The sequence below is a fragment of the Cnephaeus nilssonii genome (assembly GCF_951640355.1).
Source record: "Cnephaeus nilssonii genome assembly, chromosome: 14".
In the NCBI taxonomy this organism is placed as follows: domain Eukaryota; kingdom Metazoa; phylum Chordata; class Mammalia; order Chiroptera; family Vespertilionidae; genus Cnephaeus; species Cnephaeus nilssonii.
Window position 1 is genome coordinate 73167750 of NC_137085.1, and position 21880 is coordinate 73189629.

Here is a 21880-nt window from a genome sequence, read left to right on the forward strand (position 1 = left end):
CCACAGCTAATGTCATACTCAGTGGTGAAAACCTGAAAGCTTTTCCTCAAGATCAGGAACAAGAAAAGGATGACCACTAACACCACTAATCAACATAGTATTGGAAATCCTAGACACAGCAGTCAAATGAGAAGAAGAAATAAAAGGCATCCAAATAAAAAAGGAAGAAGTAAAACTCTCATTATTTCAGAATACCTAATACTTTATACAGAAAACCCTAGGGACTCCACCAAAAGCTACAGAATACAGAATCAATATACAGAAACTAGTTGTGTTTCTAAGGCAAAATTAAGACTGCAATTTACAATTGCACCAAAAAACAAAATACATAGGAATAAACTTAACTAATGAAAGAGGCGAAATACTATGAGACAGTGAAGAAAGAAACTGAAGAAGGAATGGAAGGATATACCTTCCCCATGAATTGGAAGGATTAATATTGTTAAAATGTATTTATTACCTAAAGCAATACAGATTCAATGAAATCCCTATAAAAATACCAATGACATTCTTCTCAAAATTAGAATAACTAATCCTAAAATTTATACGGAACCACAAAAGACCTTGACTAGCCAAAGAACTTTTGAAAAAGAACAAAGTGGGAGGTTATAACACTACTTGACATCAAACTATACTACAAAGCTACAATAAACAAAATGGAACAGTGGTGGCATTAAAACATATATGTAGAAATAGAGAGCCCATAAATAAATCCTCACTTATACAGTCAATTAATCTATGACAAAGGAGACAAGGATACACAATGTGCTAAAGACAGTCTCTTCAATAAGTGGTACTGGGAAAACTGGACTATACATGCAAAAAATTAAAACTGACCACTTTCTTACAACATATGCAAAAATAATCTCAAAGGGGATTAAAGATTTAAAAGACCTGAAACCATAAAACTCCTAGAACAAGACATAGGCAACATCACTCTTAGCAATACCTTGTTGGATGTGCCTCCTTAGGCAAAGGCAACAAAAGAAAAATAAACAAACGGGACTACGTCAAACTAAAATTATTCAATAGCAAAGGGAACCATCAACACAACAAAAAGACCATTTACTAAATGAGAGAAGATATTTTAAAATGATACATTCAATAAGGAATTAATATCCAAAATATATAATAAACTGATACAACTTAACAACAAAAAAAACAAATGATCTGATTTAAAAATGGGCAGAGGCCCTGAATAGACAGTTCCAAAGGGGACATACATATTAGCCAACAGGCCTATGAAAAGATGCTTAACATCACTAATCATCAGGGAAATGCAAAATACATATCAATGACATACTACCTCACACCCTTCAGGCTGGCTATCAATAAGAAATCAAGAAGTAAATGCTGGCTAGGATGAGGAGAAAAAGGAACTTTGGTACACTGCTAATGGGATTGTAAATTAGTGAAGTCACAATAAAAAACAGTATGGAGATTCCTCAAAAATAATTTTTAATAAATTAAAAATAAAGCTGTATGTAATCCAGCAATTCTAATTCTGGGTATTTATACAAAACAAAACCAAAAACACTAATTCAAAAAAAATAAATGCAGCCCTATGTTCATTGCAGCATTATTAGTAATAGCTAAGATACGGAAGCAACCTAGATGTCCATCAATAGATGAGTGGATAAAGAAGATGTGAGATACACACACACACACACACACACACACACACACACACACACACACACAGAGGAATATTATTCAACCATAAAAAAGAATAAAATGCAACAGCATTGATGGACCTAGAGGGTACTATGTTAAGTGAAATAACTCAACAAGTCAGCCAGAGAAAGACAAATACTATATAATTTCACTTATATGAGAAATCTTTAAAAAACAAATGAAATAACAAAATAGAAACAGACCTATAGATATAGAGAACAAGTGGATGGTTGCCAACAGGGGGTGGACAGATGGGAAATAAGTAAATAAACAGACACATAAAAATAGTAAAAATAAAGAAAGTAAAACAAAACAAAAGAGAGAACATTCATTCACAACTGGCAGTGCTTTACAAGAGGGGAGCTTTGGAAGAGGAATCTTCAGCTACCTGAAGGGGTACCTGTCTTGTCCCTGAATTCCACCTTGCCTCTGCTGTGTTTCACTAATTGGCCTCAGGAATGATGCTATTTTACCTTTTAAATGATCATTCTATGTGCTGTAGTAAAAGTTATGTGAATGCGGTCTCTTTCTCTCTCAAAATGTCTTATTGTACTGTAGTCATCGTTTTTCTTGTGATGATGTGAGATGACACAATGCCCGTGTGGTGAGAAAAGGTGAGGTGAATACACTGGACAAAGGGACAATTCACATCCTAGGTGGGATGAAGTAGAATGGCACAAGACTTCATCACACTCCTCAGAACAGCATGCAATTTAAAACTTATGTCTTGCTTATTTCTGGAATTTTTCATTTAATATTTTTGAATGTAAAACCGCCAATAAGGGGCACTACTGTAACAATAGAAACTAGCAACAGACGTAGACATAATCATGTTTCCAAAATATCTGTGTCTGCCCCTTGGCTGACCAATCCCTAGTGCCATTTTGCCAGCATCAAACCTACTGCCTACTTCTTCTGTGTCCACTGCCTGTCTTGCATCTCAGTGTACAAACACCATCATCTCTGAGACAACTGGTTTTCTAAAAATGCAGGGTACTCTCTGTAGAATGCTCTGACAATAATGTGTTACACTAAAAACAACAACACCAAAAACATACAATTTGGAGTTCACTCACGAACCACTGTTTATTAGAGTCCAGTTTAGAGAAAACTCTTATAGGAGTGGTCAGCCTTTTTGTTCTATTCAGGCCTTCAACTAATTGGGTGAAATCCACACATATTAGGGAGGATGATCTGCTTTACTCAGCCTATTAGTTTAAATGTTAATCACATTCCAGAACACCCTCACAAAACACCCAGAATAATATTTGATCAAATAGCTGGCATCCCATGGACCAGTCAAGCTGACACATAAAATTAACCATCATATACAATGAGACTAATCGAGAGGTTTAGGCTTATACCTGCACCTAAATACAAAGACACCCTATTTTTTATGAAGGTAGCAAAATAGGGCTTATTCCTTCAGTGAGGAAAGGACTTTGAAATAATGGTGCTGGGATAATGAGGTATCCATATGGAAGCAAAATAAATATGGACACCCACCTTAGACCATTCAATAAAACTGTTACAGGTAATCACAGGCCAAGTGGCAAAGGCAAACCAATATACTTTTAAAAGATGGAAGATCTTCATGACCCTGGAGTAGGGAAAATTTTCTTAAATAAGATACAAATTTATTAACTACAAAGAAAATGATTGATAAATCTGACTATAATAAAATTTAAAATATCTTCCTTGAGCCCTGACCGGGTGGTTCTGTTGGTTACAGTGTCATACCATGTACCAAAAAGGTTGCACATTTGATTTCTGGTCAGGGATCATACCTAAGTTGTGGGTTCAATCCCTAGAAGGGATGCATAAGGGTCAGCCTCTGCCATACCACCTGGCAAACAGTATGTGCTGCTCAAAAAGTATCTGCCCAATGGCTTCATCAGTAAAACTGTTTTTCAAAAACCAAGTATTCTGAAGAGATATAAAAGAGTCCTGTGACTTAACCAGCTTCTACACTGTAACACTAATCATTGATATGGTGTTATTATATGGCATACTTGAGGTTCCCAGCAACACTCCAAAAAACACATTAAGTTAATGTATTTCCAGCATAACATATTAACATATGCTAACTATGGCAAGCATGAAACAAAATGTGTATTTCATCTCTGTTCTAAAAATACAACTAATACAACTTGGTCTACCATTTCCAAATTTAATAATTAATCTGAATTTTTACTGAATTTTAGAATTTATAGAAGAAATTCTTCGTGTTTCACTCAGGCTATTTCAGTCACACTTGTGATACTCTAGGAACACAGAATAAGCCTAAGATTATATTACCACAATGAGAACAGCATTGCATATACCAGGCTCTAAATAAGTGTTCATTAAATAAAACTAACAAATATTAAAATATGGCTTGTTATATAATTTTCAGAAGGCTACTGGATGACAAGTTACACATCCTTAGTGTGTAATATGTCCCTCTAAAACTTTTATGGAGAAAGTATCACTTCTAAGGTCCAAGAAAGTATACCCAAGATGTACAACTGATTCGTAAACCAACAAGTATCTTCTGTCTTGCTGCATTTATAGTCAACATTATATGATTATGTAGGTTGGTTTATGTAATTGGCTTCAGACTGCTAATACTTAAACAATTAATATTATTCTAGACAACTGTTTTTTATCAGTTAGTATCACCGGCTGTCTACTACAATGAGAAGTAAAACTGTTTTCCCAATCTCGTATGTCCTCAACCTCTTCCTACCAGCACTTTCGTCTCAGAACCCTATTCAGGTCTTTCTCAATTTCAACCAACTCAATACTATGATCTAGTCTGACTACCACCTCCTGTCTCCCTTCTTCACTGCTAAGTTTTTTGAAAGAGTAACAAAGTTTACCATCTCTACTTCCTTATGGCCCCATCATTTTTCAATCTGTAGCTCTGGCTACTTCCCTCAACCTTCCATTAATCTATTCTCACCAAGGTCATTCCTACTAGTGGTTAAATCTAATTAGGGCTATTCAGTCCTTAACTTGCTTTGTGCCCTACAGCTGCCCTGTCCAATACAGTAACCACTATCCACATGCAGCTATCAAGCCCTTCGAATATAGTGAGTACAAACAATAAAGAAAGTGAATTTTGCCCGGTTGGCATGGCTCAGTGTTTGAGCATCAACCTATGAACCAGGAGGTCACGGTTCAGTTCCCAGTCAGGGCACATGTCTGGGTTGTAGGCTTGATCCCCACTGTGGGGCGTGCAGAAGGCAGCTGATCAATGATTCTCTCTCATCATTGATGTTTCTATCTCTCTCTCCCTCTCCCTTCCTCTCTGAAATCAATAAAAATATATTTTTTAAAAGGCAAATTTTGAAATTTTAATTAAATTTAAAAACTGACATTTGATTCAGTCATAGTTTTCTTTGGAATAATTTGTATATATGAACCTATTTTTTCAACTGTAAATTTTATGAAAACTACAGATCAAGAATTTCTGAAAATTTATCAAAATTAACATGTAATGTAAGCCTAAGTGTAACATACATACTAGATTTCAATGACTAAGTATGAAAAAAGGTTATAAAATAATCTCATTAATAATTTTATATTAATTGTATGTTGAAATGATAGTATTTTGGATATACTGGGTTAAATGAAATTATTAAACTTAATTTCACCTATTTATGTTTCTTAAAGTGGCTACTGGAAATTTTAAACTTATCTATGTACTAGAGGCGCGGTGCATGAAATTCGTGCATGGCGGTGGGGGGGGCGGGGGGAGTAATGTGTGTGTGTCCCTCAGCCCAGCCTGCACCCTCTCCAATCTGGGATCCCTCTCACAATCCAGGACTGCTGGCTCCCAACCGCTTCTGCCTGCCAGCCTGATCACCCCCTAACCACTCCCATGCCAGCCTGATCGACACCTAACTGCTCCCCTGCTGGCCCGATTGCCCCTAACTATCCTCCCCTGCCGGCCTGGTCACCCCTAACCGCCCTTCTCTTCTGGCCTGGTCGCCCCTAACTGTCATTCCCTGTAGGCCTCGTCGCCCCCAACTGCCCTCCCCTGCTGGCCATCTTCTGTCCACATGGGGGTGGCCATCTTGTGTGTTGGAGTGATGGTCAATTTGCATATTACCTCTTTATTATATAGGATTATTTTATTTCTACTGGACAGTGCTGCACTATAGCATTAGATTATTAGAATGATGGCTACTCATTCCTTCTTAAAATGCTGCTGCTGCTGTCTCCTTTTACTTCCTTGACTCCCCATTTTCAGTCTGCAGTGCACCTTATTCTCCCACCCACTCCTTAACTGCCAGTGTCTCTCAAGATTGTCCTGAGGCCCTTTCTAGGTACTCTTCCTAGGATATAGATCTCACTCTCACCCAAGGCTTCCACTATTCCTTTACACTGGTGACGGGAAACCCTTCACTTACAAATCAGCTCGCTTTCCAGAGAACGGTATTTTCAACTACACCTACATCTAAGTACAGCTGCACTTGATCTGCCATTACATCTTTTGGATATTTACCTTATTAATATAAATCTGGCCCTTCTTATCCACTTCATTCAGGTCCTCACAATTTCTCACCTTTACCACAAAATTATCTTCCAAAGTACTATCCTTGCCACCTTCCAAATCAATTTCCTTTTGCTGTTAAGTCTCTAAGACTCACACCTGGCCACATGATTTCTCTGTTCAAAATACTTTGGCGGTTTCCTCACTGCCTCCAAGATAAAATAGAAACTCCTTATAGTCATACATAATTTGGTGCTTGCCTGTCTCTCAGGCTTTATGCTTCATCACCAACCCTGTAACATCCCAACCTCAGATATGTCTAAGGACCTGCGTTCCCCAAATGCAACATTTGCTTTCTCACCACCATGCTTTCTTTGTACATACTCTTTCTGCTGACAGCAATATCACTCCTAAAACTCTATCCCTGCTCTCTAGTCATCCTTCAAAACTCAGTTAATACATCATCTCCCCCTGGAAATGTCTCCAAACCCTGAAGTCTGAGCAAGTGTTCCTCCTCTGTGTTGCCATCACACCTATTTACAGCTCTACTAATAACCCATCACACTGCCCGTGGATGACCTGGCCAGTCTGAGAATTCTCTGAAGATAGGAAAGAAGTGCTTTTACTTTCTCTCCCTGAGTTATCTATATATATAAAAGCCTAATATGCAAATTGTCCCCATGGGAGTTTGATTGGGAGACCGATCACTCACTATGACGTATGCTGACCATCAGGGGGCGGTGCTGAACAAAGGAAGGCCCCGGCTGGCAGCCAGAAGGAAGGCCCCGGCCAGCAGCTGGAAGGGCTCTATCAGCCCTGATTGCCAGCCAGGCCTAGGGACCCTACCCGTGCACAAATTTTGTGCACCAGGCCTCTAGTACTTAATAATTACCTAATGATAAACAGATACTACATTAAATAAGAGAAACCCACAGAATAAAATGCAAGGCTATAAATTTTTTAATGGGCTAATAGAGTCAGTGAAATAAAAAAAAAGTTAACCCAATCATCCAAAAAAATTCATTAGATGGTCTATGTCAGGACGTATTGAGCTAGGCAATAAAAAAATATATCCTAAGTAATCATTAAAATATCACATGCTCAATAGAAGCAACAATTTAAAACCTTAAAGACTAAATATGTTATTCTATAACCTTGTTTTTCATATTATTTCAACTCTAATTCCACTTATCTGTTCCTTTCTTCAGTTCTTTACATTAATTTTCCTTCTAATTAAATTTTGCATTCTTTCCTTCCTCACCCAATCCTTTTCACTTCTACTTTCCCTTTCTCTGCTATTCTTTGAATATAACAGGAAATTACAAATACTGTCTTTGCCATCTCTGTCTGCAAGTTTGTATTAAACAAAGGAATGGTCAAAAAGCAGTGAATGAAATTATGTCACCAGTCAGATTGATAGACAAAACCACATGCATTAATCTAGGTGGATGATTTAATAATACTAAACAGCAACCTGAACCATGTGCATACTAAGTAGTCTGAGAGGCATCAGCCAGTCCTTGGGGTGATGACAGCAAGACAGTGGGAAGTAAGAGAAAAGAACAGCCAACTTGCTGGCGTTGAGGGCAGTCACAGCCCAGCCTCACAACAGTCTGCAACTTGTGTCTGCCCTTCAAGAGGAAGCAGAAACAGCCATGGTGAATGCAAGGAGTTGTCAGCTATCTGGACTAGCACAGCTGAGTAACCAATTTGACAGTGTGAGCAATAGCAGCCAACTACCACCAGCTGCTAGTCTGAGCATACTGGCCTGGGTACCAACTTGGGGAAACAAAATAAAGACTACTATCCCCAGGGAACTTCTGAATTTTAGTTTTACTACAGAATAGATTCTGAGAGAGGCAGAGAAGCACCTGGAGAGGAATTACATAATTACAGTATTTAAACTAGGTTGGGAGGGAGGAACAATTTTTGGAAGGATAGCAATTGCTAGAGGGAAATAGGTTGCATTCTTTTAAATTACCTGAGAGTAACTTTCCAAAACCACTCAACACTAGGTCTTGGAGGCATAGGAATGTTCACCCTAAAGACCAATGTTTTACAGAATTCACAAACAAAAATAAAATCTCTTTAACCTTACACTCAGCAAGACAATGTAACAGTAAAAGGTATGTTTGAAATGTTTCTAAAACATTCTGGAACTGGACAGTCAGCAGCACCTTTAAACAATTTAATTCAAAGCAGTGCAGGGCAAGTTTACGCTCTTACCCGTGTCCAGGAGTTCAGTTTCGATTCTCCAGAACTCTGTGGTTCTTCGTTAATCAGACAACCTAAGCACCATGTTAGAATTTTTTGACTTTCATCTGCAAAGAGAAAAAAACTAAAATGAGTAGGTTTAATCAAATAAAAGGAAAAGATAAACAGTATTAAAAATGTAAAACGTTATATTTACAGGAAATACGTTTATTGTATTTTAGGAAAATCTCAAACTACTAAGTTCACAGAATAAGCATTCAGGACCACGTGTGAAACAACTTTGTGGGGTTTTTCTTCTTGTGGGTTTGGGATCATGTATGCTCAGCACTTGTGTGGTCAATTCCCTTTCTGTTACAGCAGCAACTTTTAAAGCCAAAAGAGAATGATGGAAAGAACTAAAAGAACTGGGCTTTTCTCAAGATCAGTTCTTTATTTCTCATTTCAAACCATTAGTAGTTTCAACCTCTTTAAGGCAACATAATTATTACAGGCAGCACTTAATCTTTCAGATTTAATCTTTTAACTTTCTCATTTGCCAAAACACCCTCCCTTTTTAAAACAAACTCAACAAAAAGATTGTTTAATACCAAACGGTTTGCATACAATAGAAGCCTCTTAACATGCTTTTAATTTTTTACTCTGAAATTTAAAACTTTAGTAAATATGTGATGAAAATGCTGAACTTTGAAATCTTGTATTTGATGGGAATAACTGTTTAGTGAGCCTTTTTTTTTTTCTCTTTTGGACACTGAATCCATTCCAGCTGGAAATTTTGTAACAGGTTTGAAAAGCAAAGGAGGCCTAAAGACGGAAGATGTCAGTTACCTGAACTAGAGCCAAGCAGCTATGGACTTTATCACAAGGCCATGGAGGTGGGACTGAGCAAACCCAGCACCTGGCATCAAGCCTCTGCAGAACCACCTGATGCCCTGGCGGGGGCAGAAAAATAAATTTTCCTTCTAGCCTTCTAAATTCTTCTGTCTGGACTAATAATCAAATTAACATGAGACAGATTAACAGGAAAAAATGACCAAACTTATTATGTATGCACATGTGGAGGTTCCATAAGAATAAGGGACCCTTGCCCTCCCAGTGTTGGCTCAGTGACTGACAGTCGACCTATGAACCAGGAGGTCACAGTTCGATTTCCAGTCAGGGCACATGCCCAGATTGAAGGCTCGATCTCCAGTAGGGGACTTGCAAGAGGCAACCGGTGGATGATTCTCTCTCATCATTGATGTTTCTCTCTCTCTCCTCCTCCTCCCTTACTCTCTGAAATCAATACAAAATATGCTTTAAAAAAATAAAAAGAATACGGGACCCAAGGATAAGTAGGGCAGTTAAGGCATATATGCTACCTTGAGCTAAGGAGAGGGGATGACGATTATGGTCTTGGTCTTTAAAGGGCAGCAAGACAATTCACATGGAGATGGAAAAGCAAATGTCTGGTAAGTAAACGTTTGCTGGACTGTTTTTAACAAGGGTCACAGAGAGGACTTTGATCAAAGGGCCTTCCTGGGTTCCTCCCTATCATACTTAGTTCATGTTAAACTATGGCTATCTGTAATAGCTTCCTTCCTGAAGCAGGTCCTCTCTAAATCCTTTTAGTAGTTGGGTGGAGGGGGGATGGGGGGCAAATTTTTTATCTAAGTCTTTTGTTAATTAAAAATAACCAGCTTAAAATAATCAATATTCCAAAAGCATATTTTGGAGTGAAAAACTCAACTTCTCACCCTTTACCTTCTTACCTTCTGCTATCTCATAAGCACATCCTCTCTTAGGGATTCATTAATAAGAAATAAAGAATCCCTAGCCAGTTTGGCTCAGTGGATAGAGTGTCAGCCTGTGGACCACAAGATCCCGGGTTCAATTCCGGTCAAGGGCATGTACCTTGGTTATAGGCTCCTCCCTGGCCCAGGCCCTGGTCAGAGGGCATGCAGAAGGCAACCAATCAATGTATTTCTCTCACATCGATATTTCTCTGTCTTTCCCTCTCTCTTCCACTCTCTAAAAATCAATGAAAAAATATCCCCGGGCGAGGATTAAATTTTTTTTTTAAAAAAAGGAAAATACAAACTACAGAAAACTACCTCTGCATTTTCAACCACACACCACAAGACACTAACAGTATTTTTAAACCCATAAATATCTATAGGCTTATGGTCTCCTAATAACTAACATGTTTAAACAAACTTTATCAGGAGTTATTAGGAGGGACTCACTTTTTCCCCTAGTTTTCATGAGCTTGCCTGAGATCAATTTATTTCAAATATCATACACTTTAACATCTAATGATCTTAGCGTTCTTCAGGTTGAACCAATCCCACTGATTAAAAATGTGACCATTATATGGCCTATGTTTTAAATATTAGAAAAAATTCCATCTTTGTGTCACAAGTGTGACAGACACATCCAACAATAAGCTTGAGACAGGACAGAAAGAAGTTAGGAAAAATTCCCAACCAGGAGAATGAGGAAGTAGGAGCAACATCACAGCCGATAAGCTGCTGGCTAGGTCCTCTCAGCAAAGCCCCCACCTCCACACATGGTCAAAGGGAAACAGTTTATGGCAGGAAACTACTGTGGTGTGCACAGGAGTCATCAACAAGTACTGGCTAAAATCAGATCAATCCACGATGGAGGAAAAGGTGACCAGAGACCAACCCCAAAGTCCATTATACCATCATTATAATGAAAACTGACAATACAAGTAGAAGCGGGGGCAGGTGGATAAACATCATGACACTTGCAGAAGGGACCATGTTGAGGACAAGGCCCGCTCCCAATCAGAAGGTAAAAACTGAATTTGGTGCCAGAAATGCTATGACACTTCCAAAACAGACCACATTAGGAACAAGACCCCCTCTCAACCCAAAGGCAAAGACAGAATTTGGTGCCACAAAGTTCAGAAACTGAAAACACATAAAATCCCAGGAACTAACTGACCACACGAGGCACAACTCACAAGTTCTTCATGCCCACTCAGACATGTATTTTCACTTGTTTCATGGCCATGCCCTGTGAGACTTGCAACCAGGGGGCACCAGGTGGCGGCAGCCAATCCTGGGCTCAACCCCTGATCCTGTCTCCAGGAACCCACATCCAGACCTCTTTCTTTCTCTGCCTAAATAAAACTTGCTTTCGCTCTCCCTGGGATTCATTCCTGAATTCTTTTCTATGCAAGTCAAGAGCCTTGAGGTCCTGGACCATATGGGGGCCGGGGGGGCAGAACCCCCGGTTTGGAACCAGTCCAGTGACAAGCTTACACAAACAGCTTTCTGGGTTAAAAAGGAATGCATTTCCAAAACATAGACATTCAACACTAAAATAAAAATTAAAAAAAAGAAAGAAGAAGAGAATGTTAATGCATGGAGCTTAAATCTAAAATAATACAAAAGACAGTTTTTCCCAGGTGTTGAGATATTTCACATATTTAGTTCAACAGTACTAGGTGTACCGGTGAATAATGCCGGATTTTTGTAATCAAAGAAAACACAGTAATTTCAAGAGAAACATCAAAAGTGCTTTATTCAAAGTAATGGCCATTGCTATCTACACATTTCCCCATCTTTCAGGTAATTTGTGAATACCGTCCCAATAGAACTTCTCTTGTTTTGAGGCAAACCATTCAGAGACCCAATTTTCCACTTCTTTGTATGTTTTGAAGTGCTTCTCAGAAAGTGTGTGTGCCATCCATCGGAACAAGTGGTAATCTGAAGGAACAAGGTCTGGTGAATACAGCGGGTGGGTTAATACATCCCAGGCAAGATCTTTTAACTTGTCTTTAATTGGTTTTGAAGTGTGTGATGGTGCATCATCATGAAGCAAAATTACTTTGCTGTGTCTTCTGGAATATTCTGGTCGTTTCACGATCAAAGCTTGGTTCAAATTGATTATTTGTTGTCAGTAGCGATCAGTATTAACGGTTTCACCTGGTTTTAGAAGCTCATAATACACCACACCTTCCTGATCCCACCAAACACAGAGCATTGTCTTCTTTCCGAAGCGATTTGGCCTTGCAGTCAATGTTGATGGTTGACCTGGATCAACCCATGATTTTGTGCATTTGGGATTCTCAAATCCACTTTTCATCGCCAGTCACAATTCGATGCAAAAAAGACTTTTCGTGCCGTTGAAGCAACCTTTTACTGATGACTTTTCGGTTTTCCATTTGTCTTTCGTTCAGTTGATGTGGCACCCATTTTCCTTCCTTTAAAATCTTTCCCATTGCTTGTAAATGATCGGAAATTGTTTGTTGAGCAATGTTTAATCTTTCTGCAAGTTGTTTTTGAGTTTGACACACATCTTCATCCAATAATGCTTGTAATTGTTGGTCTTCAAACTTTGACCTGGATGTTCTTTGTCTTTCACATCGAAAGCATCACTTTTAAAGCATTTAAACCAGCATTCACAAGTATCTTGAGATGGAGCCATGTTCACCATAAGCAGCACTTTTCTTAAAATAAAGCAATGAGTTATAACTTCCCGCAAATGCTCTTTTTTTGGCATGAAATTCGACATTTTTAAGTGTAAAAATATCTATGACGTTAACACCTTCAGCAAATTTGACATATGAAGTTTTTAAGCTTGTTGTCAATACAACAAATTAGCATACATATCAAATCGCATATATATATCAACATATGTGTAACTCCATCTATTGAAAAAAATCCGCATTACTAACTGGTACACCTAGTATATTTATTTTTCTCTCAAAAAGAAAAAAAAAAAGCCCTGGCCAGTGTGTTCAGTGGTTAGAGCATCAGCCCATGCACCAAAGGGCTGCAGGTTTGATTCCCGGTCTAGGGTACATATTGCAGGTTCAATCCCCACCCCAGTCAGGGAGTATACGGGAAGCAACCAATTGATGTGTCTCTCTCACATCGATGTCTCTTTCTCTCTCTCTCAAAGCCAATGGAAATACTAGTAAAATGCTCAGGTGAGGATTAACAATAACAGAAAACAAAAAAAGAAAGAAACCAACCTTTAAGTATACATGGTACATGTAGGACATCCCTAATTCAGAATGTTAAAATGTGGGAATCTGTGTTACAGAATTGAAGAAGTAGAATCAGAGGCATTGCTCATTTTGCGCTGGTCTCTGTGGATTGCATAGTGGATCTAAATGAGTTCTTGATGATAGTCTTGCAAACAAGGTAATTATGGATTAGAGTAGAGAAGACACTTTTCCCAGAGTACAAAGCTAATAAGAGCCAGGAGCCACCCCTCTAAAGTCTGCCATGTTGTAATGATCTAACCCCCAGTAGGTCACACCATGTGGTGGAAGCATTCCAGTCCTGGCTTTCCTACTGGCCAGCTTCACCTGAATGTGTATGTTCACTGCACAGATATTTACTGAGGTTTTTGTTTTTGTTTTTATTTGTTTGTTTGTTTTTGTATGCCAAGGCCTAGGAAAATACGGCTCACAATTTCTGCTCACTTTCCACTTAAGGAGAAAAGAGACCAGAAGTCGGAACAAGGATCTGAGGAGAAGGAGAATTTCACAGGGGAGCTCATGCTAGAGCTGACTCTTGGAGGACAGTAGATGAGATGGGGTTTTTTAAGACAAGTCATGGAACTTTCTGGGTTTCTGGTTCCTTATTTGTAAAAGTGGAGGCTGGACTAATTTTATCCCTATGGCCTAAACTTGTATCGTCTGTGATCTTTCCTTAGCACCTCATCTTCATTCCATTGGCCCCCTCTGACAACCAGAAACAAATTCTTCATCTCTCTCTGTTTCAATGCTTGTGCTGCCTTTTGAACTGCCCATTAAATTTCAGTTTCCTGTTTGAGGTACACCTTTGATTCTGAGCTCATAGAAAAGACTGACAGGCATAGAAGAACTTGCTTTATGCTGTTGTTTCACTGGTTGGGCATTTTCTCTCAGGAAAGGGTCTTTTTTACAATTATATAACATCAAAATTATTTTTTAAATACAGTAAACGTAAACAGTTTCCATTAAGGAAATAAGTCTCCAATAATGTTAAGTGAGAACAGGATCTAAAATAAGGATAAGGAAGAAAGAAGTATTTGGAAATGGAGACACCAGAAAGAGAAGAGACAAAGTAGGTAATAATAGAAAGGGAGAGACCCCTTTTATTCAGTGGTGTTCTCTGAATGAGGCCTTTACTTCCTTGGAACCCTTGATTCTATCTCTTTACTCATAATTAAACATAACAGCTATAACCTCTCTTCCTCACTATTTGCTATCTATTGCTGTGTAACAATTATCCCCCAAACTTGGCAGCTGAACACAATATTTATTGTCTCAAAAAATGCTGCCTTGCCGAAACCGGTTTGGCTCGGTGGATAGAGCGTCGGTCTGCGGACTGAAGGGTCCCAGGTTCGATTCCAGTCAAGGGCATGTACATTGGTTGTGGGCACATCCCCAGTGGGGGGTGTGCAGGAGGCAGCTGGTCAATGTTTCTCTCTCATCGATGTTTCTAGCTCTCTATCCCTCTCCCTTCCTCTCTGTAAAAAATCAATAAAATATATATATTTTTAAAAAATGCTGCCTTCATGCTTTTAAACTATAGAATTAAAGTTTAAAGAATTAACTTTTATTTGAAATTTCAATTTAATATATAAAATATTAGGTGGCAAATATGTACTGGTATATTCCTTTCATTTCCACTCTTTTTCAGAATAAAAAATTTGCACTAAGATCTGCTGTCAGTTTCCCATCTCACTTAATTGCCTAGGTGGATACTCCAGTCCCAAAGTCAGGGCCTCCAGGAAGGATCCTGAGAGAGGCCATCCCCTGTAGTGTGCTTGTGGCATTCATGAATAACAAGTGATGGCTTGCATCTGTAAATTCCTAAAACAAAGTAAGCTCATTAGCAGTACATTTTAGTGGCACCACTAAAATATATAAATACAGGACAGGGATGTATGGCCCTGGTAAGAGTGGCAAGTACAGTGATGGCTGTACAAAGAAGGCTTTGCCCTTTCAGATCAAGAACTTGAACAGGTTCCAGCTGGTTTGGCTCAGTGGATAGAGCGTAGGCCTGCGAACTGAAGGGTCCCGGGTTCGATTCCGATCAAGGGCATGTACCTTGGTTGCAGGCTCCTCCCCAGCCCAGGCCCTTGTCGGGGTGCATGCAGGAGGCAACCAACTGATGTATTTCTCTCACATCGATATTTCTGTCTTTCTCTCTCCCTTCTGCTCTCTCTAAAAATAAATGGAAAAATATTCTCAGGTGAGGATTAAAAAAAAAAGAACTTGAACAGGCTGAGTGGTTGGGGTAGGTAGAATCAACTCAAGAGAGAAGCAGCAGCAAGAAGCAGAGTGGAGAGGAAGAGAAGTAGATGAGGGTGGGGCCAGAGAAAGTGTGTTCAATGCACACATGCATGTATGCTCACAGGACCAAATGCTAATGTCCCTTCCCCACCTAGTTCATGTTTCTTATAGGAACTTACGTATGACAGGTTAGGAGAGGGAAATTGCATAATTCTTTAAAACATCAAAGAGAAATATTAATTTTATTTTTTATTCTGATATCATGTTACACAATTAGTCTTTGACTAAAAAAATATGAAAAGTAAATATTACATTAGCTAATAATATAGTCAATTCAAGGCAATAAGCCTCAATTGTGCACCTTCAGATGCCCCTGCTCCACCCTACCATAGGCCCTAGGATGACACAGAACTAAAACCAGTTCCTGCTCCTGAAAGACATTCAGTCTTCCAGGATATCAGACAGGCAAACCAACAATTATAAACAGTGTAGTTAGTATTACTGTATAATTAAGGGAAATGCCAGCGGATATGGAAATACTAAGACAGGTTTCTAACTCAGCCCCAACAAGGTGATTTAAAAGGTTTATGAGGAGGAGAGAGGAGAACAGAGTTCCAGGCATCAGGAATTGCATATTACGGGCCTTACATCATACACCTCATGCACAGTTAGTAATCTGACCTGGCTACCACGCATGTGGTGTAGTTGTGGAGAATTAAACAGGAAATGAGGTGGGACAGGTAGGCAGCAGATGAATAAAGTTACACCTCCCCAATGAACCCCAAATTCCTCTTAATCTTTGGTAAAACCAAGTTGTCATCCCTAAATAATGGTAGAGTCATGAAGGATTCAGACTCTGAAGAATAATTTTACACATGAAAAACAGCACGTGTGCTAATATGAAACTGGGAAATAAAAATTATTTCATTATTAAAACCATTTTATACTGAATTAAAAATGAGGTTATGATAATCATCAGGGAGTTTCTACCCTCTAACACAAAGAATTCTATTCCCTACAGATCTGCATCTGTATGTGTGTGTGAGTGTGTGTGTGTGTATGTGTTTATCTATACAAACATATATAAACAATAAAGGATGCCATTTTGTAATGGAGCAAAGAATATACATTTAAAAAGTTGCTTTGTGAAATACAGAAAACAGGTTTATAATTTAAAGCTCTGTATTTTAGCAAGCAATGCAGACTAAAGTTATCATTAGAAGTTTGTGTTTTGAGAGAGCATGCTTTGGATTCTTACCATATGCTAAGATAAAAGGATTCCAGCAAGTTTTTGCCAATAGTTGACCAATTGTGGGGAATCTTTCAATGATTGTACTTGAATCCTGTAAAAGAAAATTACGCTTTGGTCAGTAAAAGGGCCCTATATCACTCAGAAAGACTGAACTGACACTATGGTTTGAGGGAATTTGAATGCTTCTTGTTTTAGTATATATTTAAGAAAAGTAAGGAAAATAAAATTAGAAAAGATCTTTCGGCATGTTACTCAAATAAAGTTTAACAAGCAACTGTCAGGTCTGATCAAATAATCGAATGGATACCCTCTCCCCTGGGAACTGACTTTTAGGTCATTTCATAACCAACATTTCCTTTTGCTTAGACCACATTCCACTTGCTAAGACCATTATCTTTCCCCTGGGGACCCTCCCAGAGAATTCTCTGCCCAGGAAAAGCCCACCTAGAGTCCTTTAAAATCTCTGACTCCCATTCCCTCAGTGCTGGTGCCATTTTGGGGCTCAGCCCATCCGGTTTTCCAGATGACCTAATAAATTCATAATTCTTTACCACTTTGGCCTGATGCGTTCCTTCTTCGGCAACCCTAACAACCACCTTTGTTCATCCTTAAACCAGGTCACCAAGACTAAGATGTACAGCACATTTAGTAAAATCAATTTTGTTACCAAATTAACTTCACTTTACTCATACTTAACAGTCAGGAAATGCCACTTTATTTAAAAATAACAAAGGCCACATTAACAGTGAAAAAATATTATGCGTGATTAATATCTTTATAATCTCTTATCTTTATCCTGGAGTTTTATTCTAATAAAATAAAAGATGATCCTAACTCAGCTCCAGAAGGGCTATTTCAAAGAAGGTTTAGGAGGACAAAAACTCTGGAACTTATAAAAAGAAATAAAAGCGGCCAAAGATACTTACCTATGTTTATTACTACCTTGATTACTATATGCTAAATGGCACTAGACTCAGTCTACAACAACCTAAAACCTGAGACAAAAATAGGCCAACTAAATAGAAAACAGCTTAAGATATAAAAATATGCATGCTGCCCTAGCTGGTTTGGCTCAGTGGACAGAGTATCGGCCTACAGACTGAAGGGTCCCAAGTTCGATTCCAGTCAAGGGCACATGCCAAGGTTGCGGGTACAGTCCCCAGTGTGGGGCGTGCAGGAGGCAGCCAATCGATGATTCTCTCTCCTCACTGATGTTTCTGTCTCTCTCTCTCTCCCTCTCCCTTCATCTCTGAAATCAATAAAAATTAAAAATAATTTTTAAAAAATATGCATGCTGTTGTACAATGGCCATTTTCCACTTCTTTATCTTTCAAATAAAGTTCAAAAATGAGACCAAATTGAGATAATGTGCACACAGGGTGAAATGATAAGCATTTCCTACTGCTGCAGCAATAAATTCTTCACATTGTCTCAGCATTGAGGCCAGTCTTAAGACTTCCTGGGACCACTTTAAGGTCAAGTTACAAAAGTCTTATTATAAAAAACAATTTTTAAATTAGCATTGGTTGTTCATACAGACTGCATCTTTCTTTGCAGTGTCAAAAGACATATGAACTCATACCACCAATATGAATTATCCTTCAAATTTCCTACTTGCTTCTATGATTATGGGAGTAAAAGTATAACACAAGAATGTCTATGTTGAATCACAATTTTGCTTTGCATCTTGAAGTGAGACAATAAATATAAAACAAATAATATTTTGATAATATAAAAATATATTAATTTACAAATATATCTATTAGATAAAAGTAAATCATACCAAAATAAAAATATACCAAATCTTAATACAGTAAGTTATATGACAACTGTAAAGATGTTCAAAATCTTAATATTTACCAGAAAAGGCCACTTAAAATATTTAAAAGAAGAGATCTTAATATTTATCACTTTTTGGTAGAGCCCACTTTAAAACAGGATTGAGGAAAGGTAAACATTTCAGTAAACTCTTCAATACTTAAAAGTTGCAAAAGCCTTTAAAAGAATCCCAATTATTACCTGACAACAAGTGCCCAAGTTTTATTTATTAAAAAACCAATCTGCTGGTCAGGAAGTCTTATGTGACAATATAACTAATCAAGAAGAAAAGATGGAAGTCATAATGAGTCAGAGACCATTATGGTAATACAGACAGGAAACCACTTCCTGTCTGTATTACTATGGGTAAAATTCGTCTTTCTACTCCTTCAATACAGTAGGTCAATACCACAAATTCCTGACCTTGGATAAAATTAAGGCTTGGTGAAATCTGGTAGAGTCCCTGCTGGCATTAATTTTGGTCCACTACTTACCATCTCTTTTAAGGTTTCATAAATCTGCCTCAGGAACTCCTGGAACTGAGGTAGGTGATGGCAGATGTCTTGCTGGGTTTCCAAAGTGGAGGCCTGGCCCCATACAGACAGTTTCTGCATCCAAAACTGATAATCAGAAGAAAGTCCTACTGAATCTTGAGCCATCTCAAAAAAGGGGCAAAGGTGATGTACCTTCACTGTGGCCTGTTAGGCACTGAAGGAAACAGTAAGCACAATTCAAATCTGTAAGAAAGGGGGAAAACGAAATATTTTTTATTGATGACATTATTATAAATGTCCCCACTTTTCCCCCTTTGCCTGCCTCCACCAGTCCATCCTCCTCTGCCTTCAGCCCTCATCACACTATAGTCGGTGTCTGTGAGCTATGCATCTATGTTCTTTGGCTAATCCCTTCACCTTCTTTCATCCAGTCCTCCCCACCCACCTCCTCTCACACCTGTCAGTCTGTTCCATGTACCCATGCCTGTGGTTCTATTTTGTTCTTCAGTTTAATTTGTTCACTAGATGCCACATGTGAGATCATATGGTGTTTGTCTTTCTCTGACTGGCTTATTTCACTCAGCATAATAATCCAATTGTCCACAGCTGTTGCCTGAGCTTCTGTTCATGCCAAGGTTGAAACCTCGTGATGGCTGGTACCATGGATCTGTCTCTCGCCCAGTGGGGTGAGCTGGGCCTCCTTGGAGAAGAAACCTGGGTTCCACAAGATATGTGATCAGTGCTGGGACCCTGCCAGCAGGCGAGGGGATCCCAAGGCAGGTGCTGGGCGTGGAGGCCATGGGGGCATAGGCGACCAAGGAGACAGAACTAAACCTCACATCACCCTGCTTGGCCCTGGAGGATGGCTGGTTAGCCAGAGATGGGTAAGATTCCTCAGGGAAGGAACAACCTAAGACAGGCACAGTCGCATAGGGGCCATCAGGAGAGAACTTGGGGGTCAACAGAGGTGGGCACAGACCTTCACCCCCCCAAGTTTGCAGGGGCCTGAACCCTCACCCCTGCTGAAGGAGATCTCCTGCCCCCATGGCTGCTCAGCTTCACATGCCCAGCTCAAATCAGGACCCAGGTAACAGAGACTTGGCCGACAGCAGATGCCCTCTCACTGCAACAAGACTTGATGGAGATGTCTTGCACCCATGATCCGGGGAACTGGGGTCTATGATATCTAAATCCAACCTAGCACCAGGAATGCTCAGGGCCTACTCAAGAAGGCAAATAATCCTCTCCACTAATAATTACAGGGTAAAACAAGATGGTTGTTAGAGTATTAAATTTGACAGTAAAATAGTAGTCAAGTTTTCAGACTAATTTAAATTGGCCAATCAAAATAAGCAAATACTCTAGAAAAATCAATTGTACTGGACAAAAATGCTGTTCCTAAAGTGTTAACTAAAATTTTTATTGGTAGTTCATCTCATGGTAAAATTGCATAACATATAATGAACCTAAAGCAGTCACATTTTAGTGCAAAAAAAATTTAAAAGCTATCAAGATTACAGCATAAAATTTCCAAAAGCCTCCCAATATTTAAACCAAAAAAGGGGGGGTAGTAGAAGAATATCGTGTAAGGAAAAATATCCTGTAAATAAATTACATCTAGAAAATTTTTACTTTAGAAAATTAACTTTCATTTGTAATGCTAACAGCAAGACACCCAGGTAAAACATACATGGTGTCAAAACAAGCCAAAGGAAAATCGTTTGGGCAAAAAAATGAAAAAGGATCGCAAGTCAAATTTATAGAAAATATTCCTTTATTAACTTTTGGTCGAGAATATGTTTGTATATTTTCAGAAAACAACACCAAGACCATGTGGATTCCTGCAACAGACAGGAATTGACAGGAGTGCTCCAGCCATGAAGTCAGAAGAGAAACAGTCCAGAGATGGAAGACGCTGACCATGCCTTGCCATACTAGCAGTCAGCAGATGTGCATTACTGCAAACTGCCCAGGACCAAACCAGAGAGGGTCGGACCTGCATTACCACCATTTGTCCACCATCCAGAACTGAAATATCATTGCTGTTATGTACACATAAACAACTGTTGGACATAGAAATCGGGACTCAAAAGAACTGTTGGCCCAGTAAGAAACTCACTATAGACTGATTCATTTGCCTCTCAGCATAACCATTATTGCTTGTCTCATTTTCGGTTCCTATAAGTGTATTCCTAGTATCACATGAGCTCACTCATCTAGGGGAAAAGATGAACAACATAGACTGAAGAACAAGAACAGCATTGATCAGACTGTCAGACCTCAGAGGGAAGGTAGGGGAGGGTGGGGACAAGGGAGATAGATCAACCAAAGGACTTGTGTGTTTGCATATGAGCCTAACCAGTGATCATGGACAACAGGGGGCATGCGTGTGGGGGGGTTTGGGAAGGGAATGGGGGGGGGGGGGTTATGATAAATATGTGATACCTTAATCAATAAAGTAATTTAAAAATAATTTAAAAAATTAAAAAAAATAAAGAGACTGTCTTAATCCATTGTATGCTCTTGTGAATTATTAATTGGTCATAAAGGTGTGGGATGATTTCTGGGCTCTCTGTTCTGTTCCATTGATCTATATGCCTGTTTTTTTCTGTCAGTACCAGGCTGTTTTTACTACAATGGCTTTGTAGTATAATTTGATATATGGTATTGTGATGCCTCTAAATTTGTTCTTCTTTCTCAAAATTGAT

General features: G+C 38.9%; 1 protein-coding gene across 6 annotated transcripts in view; it reads right to left on the bottom strand.

The window, feature by feature from the left end:
• Positions 1-21880, bottom strand: part of FANCC (FA complementation group C) — a 272848-nt gene that overhangs the window by 153383 nt on the left and 97585 nt on the right. For all 6 annotated transcript variants that reach the window (XM_079789833.1, XM_079789832.1, XM_079789829.1 and 3 more), the window contains 3 exons: positions 19173-19415; positions 16867-16951; positions 8381-8475 (listed from right to left, as the gene is read on the bottom strand). In XM_079789833.1, the coding sequence (XP_079645959.1) occupies positions 8381-8475; positions 16867-16951; positions 19173-19337 (345 nt within the window). In that variant the 5' untranslated portion in view covers positions 19338-19415. The remainder of the gene's footprint in view (positions 1-8380; positions 8476-16866; positions 16952-19172; positions 19416-21880) is intronic.